The sequence below is a fragment of the Hylobates moloch genome, unplaced genomic scaffold, assembly GCF_009828535.3.
Source record: "Hylobates moloch isolate HMO894 unplaced genomic scaffold, HMol_V3 SCAFFOLD_4, whole genome shotgun sequence".
In the NCBI taxonomy this organism is placed as follows: domain Eukaryota; kingdom Metazoa; phylum Chordata; class Mammalia; order Primates; family Hylobatidae; genus Hylobates; species Hylobates moloch.
Window position 1 is genome coordinate 121,325,747 of NW_026652279.1, and position 20,798 is coordinate 121,346,544.

The following is a 20,798-nucleotide window of genomic DNA, read 5'->3' on the forward strand; positions in this document are numbered from 1 at the left end:
ATCACCTACTATGTCCCACAAAAATTAAAAATTAAAAAGAAACTGCATCATGCCCATGACTTCCATAACTATGGAAGGAAAACATTGCTCTAAGCTCTCCTCCTCCCTACCTCTATTCACTCAACACTAAATATGGCAAATAAGCAGTAGTTTAAAAAGAAATCAACTCCACAAATGTTCACAGCAGCATTTTTCATAACAGCTGAAGAGTAGAAACAACCTGAATGTCTGTCAACTGACAGCTGACAAAATGTGATACACTCATATGACAGACAATTATGTGGCGATTTTTTAAAATGCAGTACTCCGCGGTGGCTCACGCTTGTAATCCCAGCACTTTGGGAGGCCGAGGCGGGCGGATCACGAGGTCAAAAGATCGAGACCACGGTGAAACCCCGTCTCTACTAAAAATACAAAAAATTAGCCGGGCGTGGTGGCGGGCGCCTGTAGTCCCAGCTACTCGGAGAGGCTGAGGCAGGAGAATGGCGTGAACCCGGGAGGCGGAGCTTGCAGTGAGCCGAGATTGCGCCACTGCACTCCAGCCTGGGCAACAGAGCAAGACTCCGTCTCAAAAAAAATAAATAAATAAAATAAAATGCAGTACTCCAACATGAATGAACCTCTAAAATATTTTGCTATTAATAAGTAAAAGAAGCCAATCACAAAGATCCACATAATGCATGATTACATCTACGTGAAATGTCTGGAATATGCAACTCTATAAAGACAGAAAGTGGATCAATAGCTGTCTTGGGCTAGAGAGAATCAGAGATTGTAGAGTTATAGCTAAGGGATGGGGACTTTCTTTTGGGGGGCAATGACAATCTTCTAAAACTGATTGTGGTAAGGATTCCACAAAGCTGTTAATATACAAAAAACATTGAATCACACTTTTTTTTTTTTTTTTTTTGAGACAGAGAATCTCGGTCTGTTGCCCAGGCTGGAGTGCAGTGGCATGTTCTCAACTCACTGCCAAGCTTCGCCTCCCAGGTTCACACCATTCTCCTGCCTCAGCCTCCCGAGTAGCTGTGACTACAGGCGCCCACCACCACGCCCGGCTAATTTTTTTGTATTTTTAGTAGAGACGGTGTTTCACCGTGTTAGCCAGGATGGTCTCGATCTCCTGACCTCATGACCCGCCCGCCTTGGCCTCCCAAAGTGCTGGGATTACAGGCATGAGCCACCACCTGACCTGAAACGCACATTTTAAATGGGTAAATTTTATGATACGTTAATTTAGTCTGACTAGAGCTGTTAATAAAAGAAGTTAAACCTGTATCAAAACTTTATATAAATTTATTTAAGTCTTAATATCTTTTATAGAATAGTAACCTATAAAATTCCAAACTTTTAACTGATAGTTCTCTTTCTAGATATTTACTGGCTAAATATAAGTTGACTATAGAAATGTTATTTTTCCACAGAAGAGCACCTTCAATAAAATCAGAACTACCTATAAATTACTTAATTTACCCCCTAAATTTTTTAAATCAACATACTTTGCCTTCAAGTTCATATTCATCAATTTAATTTGTAGTTAATTAAAATAAAGGTCAGATATATTTACCTTTATGTCTGACAGCCAAAATAAATATTCCAAATAACCAAGAATTAGACTGCAATAGTCAAAACTTTCCAATAAATGAGGAGATTATGTCATTTACCAGGACAAAACAGGGCTTTGTCTTTAACAAGCCATTATTCATCTCTTCCCTTACAGTTTACAACCTCAGGTAATGTAATACTGTTGTAAACAAAAGGATGGGACCCCAGTTTTACCGACATTTTTATAAAACTTTTATTCTCAAATAATTATAGATTCATAAATCGTTGCAAAAAAATCAGATAAAGTAATGGTTCAACTTTCCTCTACAAAGTTTTCTTTAGGGCTACTCTTCATTAATCTTCAGCTGAATAAAAAACCTGGGACCAGATGACAAAGAAACTTGTTCAAAGCACCAGATGACAGCAGATCAACCTGACAAGGAAAGACACAAAAATAGAAAGGAAAAAGAAAAGCAATAGGAAGGAAAAGGAGAGAAGGGAAGGGGGAGCTCAGAGACGAGGTGGGAGAGAAGAGACAGAAGAAAGCAAAGAGAAAAGAGAAGAGGAGGAGACTGGAAATGAGGCTAGCAGTATATGAATTAAAAGACTCCAGTCTCTCAAGCAACTAAATGGGCAAGGTCTATGTCAGAGATGGGGAACACATCCCAGACCTCGAAGCCAATGTCATCTAACAAGCCCAGAATGTGTGAAAAGGGGCTCTCTTCCAGAGGTTCCTGCAGGACCCCATGCCATAGAGACCCTCTAGTCAGGTCTTCAATCCTGCCTATTCCAAGAGAAACAAATCACAACATAGGGCTCCTCACTAGCTATTCATTAACACTGTCATCTGAAATGTCATACTAAATTATTAGTTTCACAGCTCCTATCATATTCTCATTCTTTTTTTTTCTTGAGTCGGAGTCTCGCTCAGCCACCCAGGCTGGAGTGCAGTGGCACGATCTCGGCTCACTGCAACCACCGTCTCCAGGGTTCAAGCGATTCTCCTGTTTCAGCCTCCTGAGTAGCTGGGATTACAGACACCTGCCATCATGCCCGGCTAATTTTTGTATTTTAGTAGAGACGGGGTTTCACCATGTTGGCCAGGCTGGTCTTGAACTCCTGACCTCAGGTGATCCACCTGCCTCGGCCTCCCAAAGTGCTGGGATTACAGGCATGAGCCACCGCGCCCAGTCTATTATTTTTCAAATACCACTTGTTTACTTTATTTTTTTCACTTTATTTTTTTATTTAAGATTTAGCTTTTCTATTCCTTATATACCAAGAAACAATAAAATGGCCAAGCTGCCAGAACCTTTAAAAAAAACTGTAACTTTTTACTTTTATTAAGTGTGAAACAGATTTACTTCATATCTATTAACACATTGGCTTCGAAACTTTGCTGCACGTTAGGATCATCTGAGGATCATTTTAAATTTCCCAATGTCCAGGTCACACCATGCCAATTAAGTTTTAGAAGTATGGAGGTGAGAATCAGGTATTAATATTTTTTTAAGATGATCACTTTTGAACAATTATACCAATAAAAGCCTCTTTTTAAAAAAAAAAAGAAAGAAAGAAATTAAATGAATATTATTCAGCTTGAATACTTAAATGTTTAAGTCTAAATGTGTCTTTTTAACAGTATTTTTGGAAACATCTATAACCTTGGGTTTCCTTATTATTCATGTAAGCTCAACTTTTCAGTTATTAAAATTAAAACAATGAAAGGCGCTAATTGACCTAATTGGCAAAACATCTCAAAAGTTAAAGTAATTTATGAGACTAACATAGAATAAACAGTTCATAGGACTATGATTATATCTTATACAGGGAAATCTAATAATTCTACTACAAGAAAAGCAACTTAGGAAATAACCATTGTTGTGTGCCAAGATGTATCTATGAGATAAATTATGATACAGTACAAATAGGAATTCTATATACTAAAAATAATGCTAGGCCGGACGCGGTGGCTCATGCCTGTAATCCCAGCACTTTGGGAGGCCGACGCGGGCAGATCATGAGGTCAGATCAAGACCATCCTGGCTAACACAGTGAAACCCTGTCTCTACTAAAAATACAAAAAAAATTAGCTGCGCATGGTGGCGGGCGCCTGTAGTCCCAGCTACTCGGAAGGCTGAGGCAGGAGAATGGTGTGAACCCAGGAGGCAGAGCTTGCAGTGAGCTGAGAACGCGCCACTGCACTCCAGCCTGGGCGACAAAGCAAGACTCCGTCTCAAAAAATAAATAAATAAATAATGCTATAAAAGAATATTAAAAGGCATGCAGAGCTTCATAACAATGTTTTCATATAAACCAATCATAAACCAGTTAAAAGTAATATATGTCATTTAAAAATAGATTTTATATACACACAAAACTTACTTGCAGTTGAACTGAATTGTGCTGGAGGCCTTCCACAATACAAAAAAATCTGTCAATTTTTTTTTCTTCACCAGCTGAAGTTAAAGCTTCTAAAACTTCTTCAAGGCTATTGGAAAATTTGAGTCAATTAAATTGCAAGTAGCAAACACAAATGCCACAATACAATTGCTTTATCCTACTAAAGAAGTCAATACCCTAAGCAGCCAATATATTTTAGAAGTAGATTACTGAGTACATACCATGTATCAAGCACAGTTCTAAGCATGTTACATTTTAATCATTTATCCCTGACAATAACCCTGTGAAGATGTTTATCAAGCATTTATATAATGCTTACTACACATCAGGCACCATTTAAGCCACCTTACAAACATCGACTCATTTTAAAGTATATAACAACTGTTTGAGGTAGGTACTATAATTAACCCGTATTATAGATTAGGAGACTAAGGCAGAAAAAGGTTAAGCAATCTGTCCAAGGTCTCATATCTGTGAAATGGTGGAGCAAGAATCTGAAACCAGACAGTTTATGTGGTGGGCACCATATAAGTGCTCTCAACCACTGCACTCTTATGCCTCACAAGTTTAAGAAAACGAAGCTGAGTGATAGTCAAAAATATATAATAGTATGGTATTATAAATATTCAATTATAAAATATAATAATTATGCAAAAACTATACTTCCTCCTCTTTTAAATAATAGTTAACAGCATCCAGCACACTGGAGAAGCTCACAGTTCGTGGACATGGGCATGCAGTCCTAAATGTTATTTACAGAATCTTGATACCCATTCTGAAGTCAAGAAACAAGGAAAAGGGAAGGATAACAGAATAGGGAAGGGAAAAGAAAAGCAAGGAAGAGTCCAAGACGAAAGAGGAGGAAGAAAAGGGAAAAAGAGGAGGTTAAAAGACAGAATTAAAAAATGAGGAAAGGGGAAAGGAAGAAAATAGGAAGGGAAGCTCAGAAAGTATCATCTGTCCACATAAATTTCACTCTTACATTTGTACACCAACATTTATATGGTCTTAAATAACAAAGCTGTATGCCTGGCTTTGCACGCTTGGGACTGCTGCTGGGTGTGGCTACACCTCTTCTATAGATAAACACTGTAGGCACACTTTGCGGGCAGACTGCCAGGCTGAGGCCGAGTGGTGTCTTTGACTATCCAACCATCAAGCCGAACCTGCTCAATCCCACCAACTCCAGCAGGACCTCCACAAGGCTGATTTTCAAATGAACACAGGAGGCTTCCCTTACAGGGCTCTGCCAACCCCTACATATGGGGGATATTTCTGTTAGTTCTTTTGGCTGTTTAGTTTTTACATTTTTATCTTTTTTAAAAGGCATTTTTAATAATTTTTAAATGCTTCCTTATAATTAGAACCCTAATTTTTAAAAATCTTTATCTTTATAATTATCTTTAATATGTATGTAATGGTATTTAATTATACTCCTAACAAATGTGGTTAAATTCTTTACAGCTCTAGTGTGTACTTTATGCTCAAGGACTTTGTACCCTCAACCAGTAAACTACTATTACATAAATCACTTTCTAATCTGCCTTACATATAGATTTCCAAATCATAATATGTTTGCTTTTACAAGGGGATAGAGAAGACCTACAGTTTGAAATAATTCTATCTGGGAAAAAAATCATGTAAGAAATAGAACCATTTGTATATTTTCAAAGCCTTCATTTAGAATTTTTTTAAATTTAGGGTTTCAGTTAAAAAAACAGTTTAAATATGATAAAGAAATCAGTTTTTCATAGAAGTATTTTACATCATAACTAATAAATCAATTAAGAGAAATAATTATTACTCAAAAATTTCCAGCCAATAAGAATCTAAATTAGCTGCTTAAATATACCTCAACATTTATTTAAATTCTAGTAAATTCTGGCCTAGATAATGAAACATTAATCAATCTGTATTAAATTATTATATAATTAGGGAAAAAGGTTGATAACACTTACATGCTTTCTTCCCCTACAATGCATACTGCAGAGAGAAGTTTAACCACATCTGTCATCATATTGGGGTGTCTGGGATCCATGGCTTTGGCCAATAAGGAAAGACTCCTCTCCTCACTCATAATTCTTTCCAAGCCATACTATAATGTTTTGAAAATAAGAGGTCAAATGTTAGAAATTAGTTAGAAAAATAATACCCTGAAAGAAATGTAGTTATTAAAAAATTTTTTATAGGATATTTTTACACTTACTAAAGCTAAAAAATATAGACTGTGTAACATTCTAAAAAGTTCATGGCCGGGTACGGTGGTTCATGCCTGTAATCCCAGCACTTTGGGAGGCAGAGGCGGGCAGATCACCTGAGGTTGGGAGTTCGAGACCAGCCTGAGCAACATGGAGAAATCCCATCTCAGGATACAAAATTAGCCAGGCATGGTGGTGCATGCCTGTAATCTCAGCTACTCGGGAGGCTGAGGCAGGAGAATCACTTGGACCTGGGAGGCGGAGATTGCAGTGAGCCGAGATCACGCCATTGCACTCCAGCCTAGTGAACAAGAGCAAAATTCCATCTCAAAAAAAAAAAAAAAAAAGTTCATAAGGGTATTTACTTTATATCAAGAACCACAAAACTAAACCAAATAAAGATAACTCAAGGTGATTTTACGACAATATAGCTGATAATTATTAAGACAGGTTAAGTAGACAAATTGAGAAAGAGGGAAGCAGTCAGAAATATGGGATTTGCCAACAGAAGCATATGAAACAAACAGCCAGATATGGAACCAGACACTCAGGCCATGAAAATCTTTTTCCTGGGAAGGAAGGTTGGTAAGAGATATATTACCATAAGCAAACACACAGATCAACACTGTTCAAGAGAAATATAATGTAAACCACATGAGTAATTAAAAAATTTCAAGCAAGCAAAACTATTTTCAATAAAATTAATCCAATATATCCCAAATATTATCATTTCAACATATAACCAATATAAAACATTTATTGATGACATTTCACTTCTTTTTCTTCCTAAATAGTTGAAATCCAGTGTGTCTTTCACACTGTAGCACATCTCAATTCAGACTAACCACACTTCAAATGCTCAGAAGCCACATGTAGCTACCATATTACAAAATACAGGCCTAGATATTAGCACTTAGTTCATAAATAAGCAAAAACTGAAGGATGATTTGAGCAGATACTATGTAGAAACTGCCGCAATGGGCACAGGTATTCTAATCACAATGGTATTTATTATAAGGAAAACAATGCAGTTGTAAACTCATTCTATAAATGGGACGATTGGGATTAGGATAAAGTTTATTTACTACTGCCAGGAAGTCAAATCCAATTAGAAGATAAGTTATGTTAATGATGTATCTATGAAAGATAACTGTCAAAATACAGAGGACGAATAGAAACAATAAAACAGTACTATTTACCTAGCATGCATCTCAGAGGATCCTACTAAAGCATGAGAATTGACTAATCAGAGTTATTACCAAACACTAAAAAAGGGCCTTATTCCCAATTACAGGCCTATGAACTAAACTCAAAATCAGCACTACATGTAAGCATCGAAGTTGAATCTATAACCAGCTTAGATCCAAGTACTTTGATTGTGATAAAATCCTATTTATAACTTTCCTATCTTGTATATGGCCATTTATGCAAAGAAACCTTGTACTAGGCTGAAATACTGTATTTACTTTAAACCACTATCTAAGAAACACAGAACAATGGAGAGAGTACAAGGAAAGGCCAAGGGCCCAAGAATATGAATTTTGGAGAGATTACTCTGTCTTGTTAGTAATAGGGAAAAGTTTACAACAAGACAGCTAAACACTCAGGAAATACTTACTTTTATGATAGCCTGGGCTACTACCTAACTGGAAAAAGAATGAAAAGGCAGGCACAGGACCAGAAACTACAATATGCCTTGATAATCATTCCAGGGAATTGTCAGGTTTATAAAGTACCACTTAGATTCAGTTCAGAAAGTCAGTCAGTGATTACCAAGTACAGAAGAGCTGGCTCTGTCCTAATAAATCTGGGAATTTAGTAAAGCTTGCCTCTAGCATTTCCCCTTCATTTCCCACCTACCTGGTTGTCCTTAGCTAACACCTGCCCTTCTAGAATCAGAATCCTGTGACTCCTCCAGCCACCCAAGGTGACTCATGCTGACTTCCTCCAAGTGATACTACCTGCCTTCTCTGTCAAGCCCTCTGGCCCTAACCTATCATGTATGAAAGGTGAAATAGGAGCATACTCTGATTTCACAGTTTTAACCACCATCCTGTGACCCCAAAAGTCCATCACAGGTAACATGCTCTGATTTTGGTAATGCAAAAATGTGTCACACTCATTTTAAGACTGGAATGAGGCCAATTACTACTACTCAGTATCTATAAATACAGAATTGCTACTTGTATAAATTACTCTCAATTATTAAAAAAAAAAAACACAGCAAAACAAAACAAAAACTGTTGACTCTGTGTGAGAAGTTGTCAACTTACCAGTGCTTGGATTAAAGTGCGCTTAATGAGGGCTGTTTTAGGTTAGAGAGGCATGACAAATTTTGAAAAGTCTAAGGATGTATCTTTCTTGAATGTCAAGGACCCACTCCGGACAATATGGTAACTGTCCTGTCCTAAACTGAGGATCAATGCCAGGTTCTACCTGCACTCCACATGAGGCCTATTATTAGCTAATAGATGGAATTTCAGGCACTGAAGATGATGTTTTAGGTAGAGGAAAGTTAATGCTCTAAATCCTCATGTAGGATGCCCAACATCTGGACCCACACAGCATGACTACTGGTGCTGAGTAGCCACCCACAGTGAGTTAATCCCAGTAGCAGAAATAATGTGGGTAAAGTTGCTGGCTTCAGGAGCAAAGCACCTCCACCTTGGGTGCACTCTTCAAAGCAACACACACAAAGTTAACTGACCAAACTGAAGCCTCTGTTCTAATTACCTTTCAATTTGAATATACTAACTTTTCATCCTTATTATCTTTTCTTTCCCCTAGGCAATTAAAATTCTCTTCCATTTAGAAAATACTCTTAGTCCAATTTAATGTTATAAGAAATTCACTTTCATGTAATGTTATCAAATTTGCTCATTAATTGTATAATTAATTACTAGTACCAAATAAGGCACCACATTTTTTTCTTCTCAAAACTTATATTTTCATCATTCAATGAATGCTAATAAAGACTGTATAAGTGAGGTTTAACAAATTTTGTACTTATAGATGTGATCAAATAAAGATTAAGAAAACCATTAACCAATCTTGAAGGGAAAAAAAACTTAACCAAAAATTTCACATATTGCTAGGTTTAGAGTTCAGACACTATAATACTAAGTACCAATAACTTAACTTTTTATTCTTAATAACACAGATAAAAGCACCAAATAAAATGGCAATATTTTATAGCTCCACGTATATAAACTACAAGCAACAAAAATCTCTTAAGAGAAAAATAGTATATTAATTAGAAAATAAAGTTCACTCTTCCTCAGATTCATTCTGAAACAAAGTAAGAATATTATCTTCTATTTACCACCTTAATTTAACCATGATATTCTTCTTAAATTCAAATTATGATCCAAATGCCCCTTTGGTTTAAAAAAATTCCTAGATTTTTTTCTACTTTAGGCTTTTCCATCACCAATGAAATTTCCAATTTCTATATTCTCACTTTAAAAAGGGCTTCCTAAACCAGTTCTATGTACTTAGTGGGAAAGACCTCTCCCTATCAGCAATTTGATTCTTTCATTCATTTACTCTTAAAACAGATATGTAAAAAGCTACCTTATATATCTAATATCTGATTTTCAAAGAACCGTGAATTCAGCATAGAAAGGAGTTGTGATTCCTACATCACATATTTTCTTTGAAAATAATATCTGATTAGAAGAGGCAAGGAAGAAAAAATATTTCATTGGTTAAAAACAGAAAGCTTAGCTCCAGAAAATGCTTAAAAATACATAGTTTAATAAGATAAAAATAATTAGAAAATATAAATATTTGCTAATACATTTAGTAAAATAAATATAAAATAAACCTTAATAATTTACATACTAGTACTTAAGTGTGTAGCCCTATAAAAGTTTGTTTTTAAATTAGAATAGGGCAAATATTATAAATTAAAATTAATTAGAAATATACAGATGGTTTTGCTACAAAACAAAAATAATCGTACCACCACAGGTAAAATTTCCTCCCCTGCCGTCTAACAGCAACTTAAACACCTATCATTACTTCACACATCATGACGTAAATGTGTTTAGATGCTGCAGCTTAAAGAAACGGCATAGGATAATGCTAATTTCTGCAGTTAACAGTATAAAAGCAAAAAAGAAACATTGCTAGACAAACCTAAAATCTAACTTCAGTAAAGAGCTTAAGAATTCCTCTTTTTTTCTAGTTTTTTTGTTCTGTTTTGTTTTGCTTAAGGACAGGGATTCACTTTGTCTCCCAGGCTGGAGTGCAGTGATTCGATCATAGTTCACTATAACTTCAAACTACTGGGCTCAAGCCACCCTTTCACCTCAGCCTCCTGAGTAGCTGGGACTACAGGCACGGGCCACCATGCCCAGCTATTTGTTTTACTTTTTGTAGAGACAGTGTCTCACTATGTTGCCCAGGCTGGTCTCAAACTCCTAGCCTCAAGCAATCCCTCCTGCCTCGGCATCCCAAAGTGGTAAGATTATAGGTGAGAGCCACAAGCAGGTTTCTCCCTTCTAATGTAACCTCTTTAACTATGCAAATTCCTCCGTATTACGTTTATTCTCAGTATTACTTGGGTTAAGCATCATTGCTCTATTTCTGAGACCTGCTTATATCTGTTTACATTAATTTCATTGTAGATTTTAAATTCCTAGAATATAAGAAATCTTCCTAACTTGAACCTTTGGTAATAAGTATTATTGCAGCTCACATTTAATAATCATGATCTTAAAGCTGACTCATGCCGTACTTTTGAGAGTTAAGAGAGAGAGGAAATGAAGGAAGAAAGAAAAGAAGAAGAAGAGGACAAAAAAGCAGAGAAAGGGTGGTGGGGGGAGAGAAAAAAAGAAAGAAGATGGGGTTGGGGTGGGCAGGGTTGAGAGGGAGGAAAGGGTGGGGAGAGATAATTAACCTATACATGAGGAGTTCAGCACCAGAAGAGGTTTATTCATTATCAAGTTTCTCCTATTGCAAGACAGTTGAAACTAGAATTCAATAAAATTCAATATTTTTCCATCATGTACTGAAAAACACATCAGAACAATTTATCATCACTTTACTGCAACTGAAAAATCATATATTACAAAATTGGTGACGGACAGATACTAATTACCTATGTACATACCTGCGTATTCATCAGGGCTTTCAGACACTGTATGACTTTATGTTGATTTTTCTTTACAACTTTTTCTTGGCTGTATTGACATAAAAAATAGCAGTGTTGGAATTATAATTGGACATATGAATGATGCTTACTTGAAAATAATTATTAGCAATACTTACATTTTTCCACTAATCAGTTTTTCCAAAATGTCTAGTAATAATCCAAGCCCCTCATGTCCAAAGCTTTCCACCCAACTGAAAAACAGAAAAAAGATAGTTACACATTGTCAGTAATGCAGCTTGTGTTATCATGTTATATACCTACAAGTATTTTATATTTGCTATATTCCTAATCGTAACTAAAACATAAGAATAACACCATATATAAAAATTATTCATGACTCATCTTAGTTGTGAAAGAAGCAAAGATGGATATGCCAATAGTGTACTAAACTCTGCTTGCACAAGCTTGTAAGAGCAGACTGTGCCCGCCTCTTCCATGCTTCATGTTTAGGGACATCACATGGGTAGCTTGAAATCAGCCACAGTGAAAGTATTCACACCAAAGAAACTGGCAAACCAATCAGAGCCTCCCCCACCCACGCACCCAGAGCTGGCTCTAAACATTTACCAGCATACCACTAATTACAGCCCATTTGGGGCTATGCCAAAGAAGACAAATTGTACAAGTGAGTAAAGATCTATGGAGGAAAGATGTAGATCAACATAAAGAAAAAGATTACTGGCAAAAATTAATAAAAAAAAAAAGAGATGCTTTAGCAGAATTTCCCCAACCACTGAACTACATTCCTACAAATGTTAAGAATTTCCTAAGTTTCAAAGTTCAGTTGCTTAAAAACAAAAACAAAAACAAAACTGCATCACTGGGTTTTAAATGAGTATCTCCATGTTCACCAAACCAAACCTGTCCCATAAACCCACTGACCCAATCACAGGCCTTTACATAACTAGAACATTACTGTCACTAGACAACAGCTTGCCTGGATTATAGGAAAACTACCTCAGCAGAAATGAATAATTTTTTTCAGTGGAGATTAGTAAACCTAGGCCAATAAATAATACAATGATAATAATCTGTCACCAAAAGAATGAAGGAAAGAAAAGATATATGTGTGTGTATTTATTTGTACTTATATATGTGATTTTATGTACGTGTATGTGTACTGTTTGAACAGCAAGATGTTAAAAACAAAATTTTGGCCAGGCACGGTGGCTCCTGCCTGTAATCCCAGCACTTTGGGAGGCTGAGGCAGGTAAATCACCTGAGGTCAGGAGTTCGAGACCAGCCTGACCAACATGGTAAAACCCCACCTCTACTAAAAATACAAAATTAGCCAAGGGTGGTGGTGCATGCCTATAATCCCAGCTACTTGGAGAGGCTAAGGCAGGAGAATCACTTCAACCCAGGAGGCGGAGGTTGCAGTGAGCCGAGATCGCGCCATTGTACTCCAGCCTGGGCAACAAGAGCAAAACTCCATCACCAAAAAAGGAAAAAAAAAATTCAAGGAATGAAAAACAGAACATTATAAAGAATAAAAACAAGCTTAAGTCATATATCAGAAAATACCAAAATATCATTTTTTCCATAAGATACATTTCCAGTGAAAACAAGAGAATAAAAACCAAATGCAACATATTTATATAAAAAATACAAATATTGATTAAAATCCAGCTTCTTCATTTGCACATTTCTGTAAATACAACTTGACACCTATCAATGTTGAGGATTTCTGATTTTACAAAAAAGAAAAAGAAATTTGCCATTTAGATTGGCAATCTCTTGTCAGACGATATTTTACTCATCTCTTGCCAGTGAAAGCCATGAAATAACTAATTTTTAAAATGCACTTAAACAGGAAAGATACTCTCTTGTAAAAGACTGAAGATTGCTATTATAGTTAAGGTAAGGAAAAAAGTTAAACAGAGGTTGTTTTCAAACCAGGCTGCTACTTCAAAAGTGAAGGATTTACTCTTCACTATTAGCGACAGACAGATTACCTGTAGGCATTTTGAATCTTGTTTTCATGTTTCATGAAAACAACTACAGCATCTCACTTAACTGTTTGCCTTGTTGGCATCCTATTCTGAATTTATTCCTATTTCACATGCAGCAGGCAAGTGAGGAGCAATCTGAGAGTTTTACTTGGGCTGACATTGAGATGCATAGAGAGAGACTGTTCATAAGGCACTCCTCTTTAATACTTTACAGAGGGCCTTCAATATTTTGTTTGAAGTAAATTTTCAACAATATCCATATTCAAAAATATAGCCACAAAGATATTCTAAAGCCAATATAAATGGTTTCAGATTATTCATACTGCTATCACCTTTAATCATTGTGAAGAATAAAATCACTGTTCATCAAACTGCCTCACACCAAAATAGGCAAAGTAATTTTAAATTATGTTAATACAACAAAAAGACTTTGTTACACTTAATATGCTTATATTATGACCCACTATAAAATTTAAGAAACACAAATCCATGTAAATCAGTAAGTTCTCTGATCTACATAATTAATAATAAAAAATAGCTATTTAAAATGTATTACCCTTAACATAATTATAACTAGAATAGTGGGACTCATAGACGGTCTAAAGTCAACTATTTCTAGACCCACTATGTAACTCTCTTCTAAACTACAGAATATGAACTATTCAAATAAAATTTATGCCTACTCATGTATTTTATATATAAACTAATTCTCTATAAAACAAAACTTATTAAAGTTCCATGTAAAGAGGCATTAAACCAAATCACTTCATCTATTACAATCTTTTAAGTCACTGTGGGAATTTCTCAACAACAATAAAATGAGAGTTGGGCAATGGCCTTCTGCAAGCCAGATTACACATTATATTTCATAAAACATGTCAAAAACAAGAAAAGTGGGACAGGGTACAGGGAAAGAAAACTGAGACACTTGACAACCAAAGAAATGATATAAGAATTAAAAGAAAGCTAACAAAAGTACTTATTAAAAAGATTAAAAATAAATATGCATAAAACATCTCCCTGTTTTCTTAAAAATTTGCAAACTCAACATACTGTTGTATTAACAGGTATCACTCCCAAAGCAATAATCTCAAGTGTTTCACCCTCACCCCTACTATTTTCAGCAATATTATTTTTAAAGATAGGGGTACGAATATCACTTCCTATTTCCACTGGAAAAGATGTTCAAGATAAAAAGTGATATTGAGTAGGTAGGTCTGTAGTCTTGACAGAGGTTTATTGAGATCCATAGCTTTCTACAAAAATGAAAAAATTTCTCATCATCACTGTAAGAAGCAACCTAGAAAAAAATTATCAACTGATCTATAAATGATCTATCTCCACGAACTAAAATCTGCACTATTTCTCCTGTGCCTGTCAGCACAGTACCATCAGGCATTATGTGGTTTAACTATAAACTGCATTCATGGATAAATATGCATGTTTCTTCTTCATGAATAGAAATGACATAGAGATCAGTATGACATTTGTATCAGAAAAAAACTGCTTTAAAACAGCAACCGTAGTGTGCTAAATATTAAATCTACCTCTTAAAATTCTGTAACAGGAAATATTAAACTATTCTAATTGCCTCAAGGAAAACTTCTAAGTATATTACCCTTTAGCACTTCCTAGTAGGGGTCTCAATATAGGAGAAAAGAAGAGATGAAGAGGTAATAAAACTTAACAAAAATTTAAAAAAAAAAAAAAAAAAAAAAAAACAGAGGGAGAGGGAGAACAGGTTCCCAGAATTAAAATGTTTAACCCGCCTTTAAATGTTCAAAAGCAGCTTAGACTTTGAAATTCAGTTACTACTTCCAGAAACACAGGATGAAACTGAAAGTGTATAAAGTGGTTTCTGACATGTTGTTGGCTTTAGGAAGCAAATACAGTCAGTCACCTCATTGAACAATAGAGGCAACAATCAGGTCTCAGATTTACCTCCTGGCCAAAAGGAACAAAGCACTCTCAAGTATTTTTCCCAAAGACTGACCCTCCTACCCTTCCTTTGTTTTGTTTAAAGTTATTACCTTTCTTCCCAGATGTGCTCATAGAAAGGGAAAGACAAACCCATCATGAATTATAATGGAATTAATCTTGGAATTATTCCCTTATGATGTGGAATAAACATACCAGATCATAAGAGCAATCTTACCTGATGCATACTCCTTGAGTACAGGGACCATTTCTTATATATCATATTTATTCCAGCATGGGATAGACTGAGCACTCAATAAATCATTTTAGAATGAAACTAAGTCCCCTTCTATTGTTACATATAAGAGGTTACAGTCACTGAGAAATAACATCTAGGTCTGCTGATAACCAGGCTTGTGGCCTTTATACATGCAGAAATAAACACAAAGAGATGACAGATCTCCACACCATTACTGAACCTGTCTCAACCTTCAAGCTAGAAACTTCAACTGCAATTTCAGAACTGCTATTTATCCATACTGAATCAAAGATGATAAAACCAAAGACAGGGTCTTACTCTGTTGCCCAGGCTGGAGTACAGTGACACAATCATGTCTCACTGCCACCTCAACCTCTTGAGCCTCAGCCTTCCTAGTAACTGGGACTACAAGCATGTGTCACCACATTCAGCTAATTTTAACTTTTGTAGAGATAGGGTCTCACTATGTTGCCCAGGCCGGTCCAAACTCCTGGCCTCAAGCAAATCCTCTCACCTTAGCTTCCAAAAGTGCTAGGATTACAGGTGTAAGCCACTATGCCTGGCCAGGTCAGCCTTTATTAAAGGGCACACTGTGTTCTTGATACTGCACTAGGAATGAGAAATACAAAACTGAACAAAATATGTTCTCTGCCCTTGAAAAGATCACAGACTAGTGGTTGAAACAAATGTTGAACAAAATTATTTCCACAATGCAATAAATGCTATAATCATGGTGCTCTGGGAAGAGAAGGTACAATATCTACCTCTCTTGGGAACTTCGAAGCATCTGCTGTCTGACCTGAGTCTTTCTTTCTAAGCAGGAGGGCATATGCATGAAGACATTAAACGTAAAAGAAATGGCCTGTGCTGAGCAACAGAGAAAGCTGTATCAGAGATAAAACCAAACAGGTAAGAAAGGGCTTGATCTTGAAAAACCACATATATAATGCCATGGGCAATGGGAGGGCATAAAAGGACTAGGCATGGGTAGTAAAGACAGTAATCCTACCCTTGCCCACCAAAAGATCTGCACATCTTAAACTCAGAACATATGAATATATTACCTCATGTAGCAAAGGAGAAATTCAGATTGCAGATGGAATTAAGGTTGCTAATCAGATGATTTTAAGATAGGAAAATTACCCTAGTTTATCCAGGTGGTTCCAATCTAATCATATAATTCTTAATTTCCCAGCTTGGTTAGAGAGATGAGATGAAAGAAAGTGAGTCAAGGCATAAAAAGGGATGGGCACCCTGGCTCATGCCTGTAATCCCAGCACTTTGGGAGGCTGAGGTGGGTGGATCACTTGAGGCCAGGAGTTCGAGATCAGCCTGGCCAACATGAAGAAACCCCATCTCTACTAAAAATACAAAAATAGCCGGGTGTGGTGGTGAGTGCCTGTAATCCCAGCTACTTGGGAGGCTGAGGCAGGAGAATCCCTTGAACCCAGGAGGCAGAGAATGCAGTGAGCCAAGATGGTGCCACTGCACTCTAGCCTGGGCAACAGAGCAAGGCTCTGAGAGCATAAAAGGGACTCATCTTACCTTTAATGGTTTTGAAAATGAAGGAGGCCAAAGAAGAGCCAAAAAATGTAGGTGGACTGAAAAACCTGGGAATGGCCCTCAACTGAACAGCTAGAAAAGAAACAAGAATCTTAATCCCACAACCACAAGAAATTGGGTTCTGCCAATAACCCAAATGGACAAGCAAATTGAGTTCAGTCTCTTATTCATAAACACTAGATGTCTCCATTTATTTGGATCTTCTTTAACTCCTTTCATCATTATTTTGTAGTTTTCAGCATAAAAGTCCTATGGGTAATTCATTAGAATTACAATTATTTTTTGAGCAATTATGAATGGTATTGTGTTTTTAATTTCATTTTCTACAAGTTCATTGCTAGTACATAGAAATACAATTTTATATTTTTATCTTGAATCCTGCAACCTTGCTGAACTCAGTGATAAGTTCTAGGAGTTTTTGATAGATTTCTCGAGATTCTCTATGTAAACAATCATGTCATCTGCAAATAGGGACAGTTTTATTTCTACCTTTCTGACCTGCATGCCTTTATTTCCTTTTCTTGCTTCAGTGTTCTACCTAGAACTTCCCCATGGTGTAAAATAAGCGTCCTGAAAGCAGGCATCCTTGCCTTGTTCTCAATCTATCTTAGAGGGAAAGAATTTAGTCTTTTATCAGAAATAGAATATTAACTATAGGATTTTTGTAGATCTCTTTACCAAGTTAAGAAAGTTCCCCTCTGTATTAGTTTCCTGGGGCTGCAGCAAACTGAGGAGTTTAAAACAACAAATATATTATCTTGTAGTTATGGAAGCAAGGTGTTCAAAATCAAAGTGTCAGCAGGGCTGCTGCCTGGGACTCTGGGTAGAATCCTTCACTGCCTCTTCCTAGCTTCTGATGGAAGCTGCCAATCCTTCCAGTCATCAGATGGGACTCTTCCTGTATCTCTGCTTTTTTTTTTTTTAAGGACACAAGTCATACTGGATCAAGACTTTACCCTACTCCTTTATGACCTCATCTTAATTAATTACACTGCAATGACTCTGTTTCCAAAAAGGGCCACATTCTGCAGAGATTGTTAAGAATGTAAATAGATCTTTCTAGGGACACAACTGAATTCACCCTCTATTCCTACTTTTCTGAGAGTTTTCATTATGAACAAGTGTTGAATTTTGTCAAATGCTATTTCCGCATCGATTCAAATGATCAAGTGACTTTTCCTCTTTTGCTTGTCAATATAATGCATTATATAAGGATTTTTGTATCTATACTCATGATGAACATTGGTTTGTAAGTTTGAGGGTTTTGGTTTTGTTTTATTCTATCTTGGTACTGTATTGGTCTGGTTTTGCTATCAGGTAATTCAAGCCTCATTTAAAAAAATTAATTGCTGTCTGCTCTGCTATTTTCTGGAATAGACTGGAAAATTGGCATTAATTCTTCTTTAAGTTTGTGGTAAAATTCTCCAGTGAAATCACCTGCACCTGAAGACCTTTTGGTGGGGAGAAGGTACTTAATTATCTTAATAGTCAGATGGCCATCCAAATTATCTATTTCATATTGGGTGTGTTGTAGTTTTTCAAAGAACGGATCTAGTTCATCTAAGTTGTTGAGTTGTGTATTTAAAGTTGTTCAAAGTATTCCCTCATTACCCTGTTGATGTCTTGGTAATATCTCTTGTTTAGTTCATGAAATTGGCAATTTGGGCACTGCTTTCAAGATGTTACTATCTATCTTTGGTTTTCAGAATTTTTTTTTTTTTTTTTTTTTTGAGACACAGTCTTACTCTGTCTCCCAAACTGGAGGGCAGTGGTGCAATCTCAGCTCACTGCAACCTCCGCCTCCTGGATTCAAGCAATTATCCTGCCTTAGCCTCCCGAGTAGCTGGGACTACAGGCACGCAGCACCATGCCGGGCTAATTTTTGTATTTTTAGTAGAGACATGGTTTCACCATCTTGGCCAGGCTAGTCTTGAAGTCCTGACCTCAAGACACCCAACCGCCTCAGCCTCCCAAAGTGCTGGGATTACAGGCGTGAGCCACTGAGCCCAGCCTAGTTCTCGGGAATTTGACTGTGATATGTCTGTGTGTGAATTTCTTTGAGTTTATCCTGTTTGTGATTCAGTTTAGGTAGGTTTATGTCTTTTGCCAAATTTGGGGACTATTCAGCCATTTTTTTTTTTTTGAGACAGAGTCTTGCTCTGTCACCCAGGCTGGAGTGCAATGGCGCGATCTCGGCTCATTGCAACCTCCGCCTCCTAGGTTCACACCATTCTCCTGCCTCAGCCTCCCAAGTAGCTGGGACTACAGGCACGTGCCACCACGCAAGGCTAATTTTGTATTTTTAGTAGAGACAGGGTTTCACCATGTTGGCCAGGCTGGTCTTAAACTCCGGACTTGAGGTGGTCCAGCCGCCTCAGCCTCCTGAAGTGCTGGGATTACAGGCATGAGCCACCATGCCCACCCTATTCAGCCATTATTTCCTCATGTACTTTTTTATCCTGTCCTCTTTCTCCTCTCGTCTCCAATGACAAGAATGTTAGATCTTTGGTTATAGACCCATAATTCCCTGAGACTCTGTATGTATTTTTTCCCAATCTATTTTTTCCTGGTTGTCCAGACTATATACTTTCTATCATTCTATAGTCCAGTTCACTAATTCTCTCCTTTCAGCCTCATGTTTTGCTTTTGAGGCCCTCCAGCAAGCTTTTTACTTCAGTTATTGTATTTTTCACTTCTAAGATTTACATTTGGTTCTTTAAAAGAAGAAATAGTTTCCTGTATTTCTTTGCTGAGACTTTCTATTTTTTTTCTTTTGTTTCAGCACATTCCTATTTGCCTATTATAACACTTTTATGATGGCTGCTTTTTAAAAGATTCTTGTCAGATAATTCTACCATCTCTGTCATATCAGTGTTGTCATCTATTGTCTTTTTTCATTCAGTTTGTGATTTTCCTGCTTCTTGGTATGACCATATTTTTTATACTGAAGCCTGAAAATTTGGGATATCGTGTGATAAGATTCTAAATCTTATATAAACCTCTTATTTCAGTAAGCTTCCTGTGACACATCTCCAGTGGAAGAAGAGAAAGCACCACCTCATTACTGCAAGGTGGAAACAGAAGTCCAAGAGAGATTCTTTGTTACCACTTGACATGGATGGGAATCTAGGCACTCCCTGATGGAGAGAAGGACTGTCTCATTATGCTCACCATGTAACCTACAATAGCACCATGGAAGGGGGATGTGGACATCTGTTATCACTGGGTGGTGGTGAAAGCCCTGACTCTATTTGCCTCTTTGGACATAATGCCAGTGGGGAAGGGGAAGAATGCCTCATTACTGCCATCTGTGGGTAGAAATCCAGGCTACCCACTTTGCTTTTTGATGGTGTGGTGGGGAGGATGGAGCCACAGATTTTTTTCTGCAGTATTTAGCAGAAATACAGAGCAGTTATTGCCAACATTTTCTGTCTTGTTTGCTGCCATTTTTGCGGTCCTTTGGTTTACGAGAGAAGGCTTTTGTTGGGACTTCTTTGTTCTGTGCCCACTGTCACTTCTGGGTTACTGACTTCTTCACCTCCAAATCTGACAAAAAGGCAGAAAGACAACCCAGCAAACTCACTGCCATATTGTTCCTTAAATATCAAGGTTCCTAGCCTGTCTTCTTATATTTGTTTCACATATAATGTCCAGTATTTCTAGTTGTGCTTAGAAAAAAAAATAGGAAAAAGTAGATTTAGTCTTATCTTTCATACAGAAGTCTGAAACATCCACTGTTAGAGTGTGAGAACAGGCAGAAGCTCCCACCAAGCAAATGAGAAAAAGGCAGTGACAGTGGTAAG

At 36.8% G+C, this 20,798-nt stretch overlaps 1 protein-coding gene and 1 long non-coding RNA gene across 10 annotated transcripts in view; one reads left to right on the forward strand and one right to left on the reverse strand.

The window, feature by feature from the left end:
• The window catches only part of DIAPH3 (diaphanous related formin 3), a 502,965-nt gene that overhangs the window by 340,985 nt on the left and 141,182 nt on the right, over positions 1-20,798 (reverse strand). For 4 of the 8 annotated variants that reach the window (XM_032150983.2, XM_058437956.1, XM_058437951.1 and 1 more), the window contains 4 exons: positions 11,421-11,495; positions 11,263-11,332; positions 5,907-6,043; positions 3,931-4,036 (listed from right to left, as the gene is read on the reverse strand). In XM_032150983.2, coding sequence (XP_032006874.1) covers positions 3,931-4,036; positions 5,907-6,043; positions 11,263-11,332; positions 11,421-11,495 — 388 coding nt within the window. Of the gene's footprint in view, positions 1-3,930; positions 4,037-5,906; positions 6,044-7,345; positions 7,371-7,764; positions 7,845-7,919; positions 8,002-8,419; positions 8,573-11,262; positions 11,333-11,420; positions 11,496-20,798 lie in introns of those variants that run through there. The other 4 variants (XM_058437954.1, XM_058437952.1, XM_058437953.1 and 1 more) reach the window with 4 other exon arrangements.
• Positions 8,106-20,419, forward strand: LOC116467329 (uncharacterized). 2 transcript variants are annotated; one of them, XR_009213279.1, is made up of 3 exons: positions 8,106-8,224; positions 16,254-16,341; positions 20,007-20,419. It is a non-coding gene; the product is annotated as an uncharacterized LOC116467329 (long non-coding RNA). The 2 variants fall into 2 exon arrangements; XR_004247764.2 differs by lacking the exon at positions 8,106-8,224 and adding an exon at positions 8,674-8,742.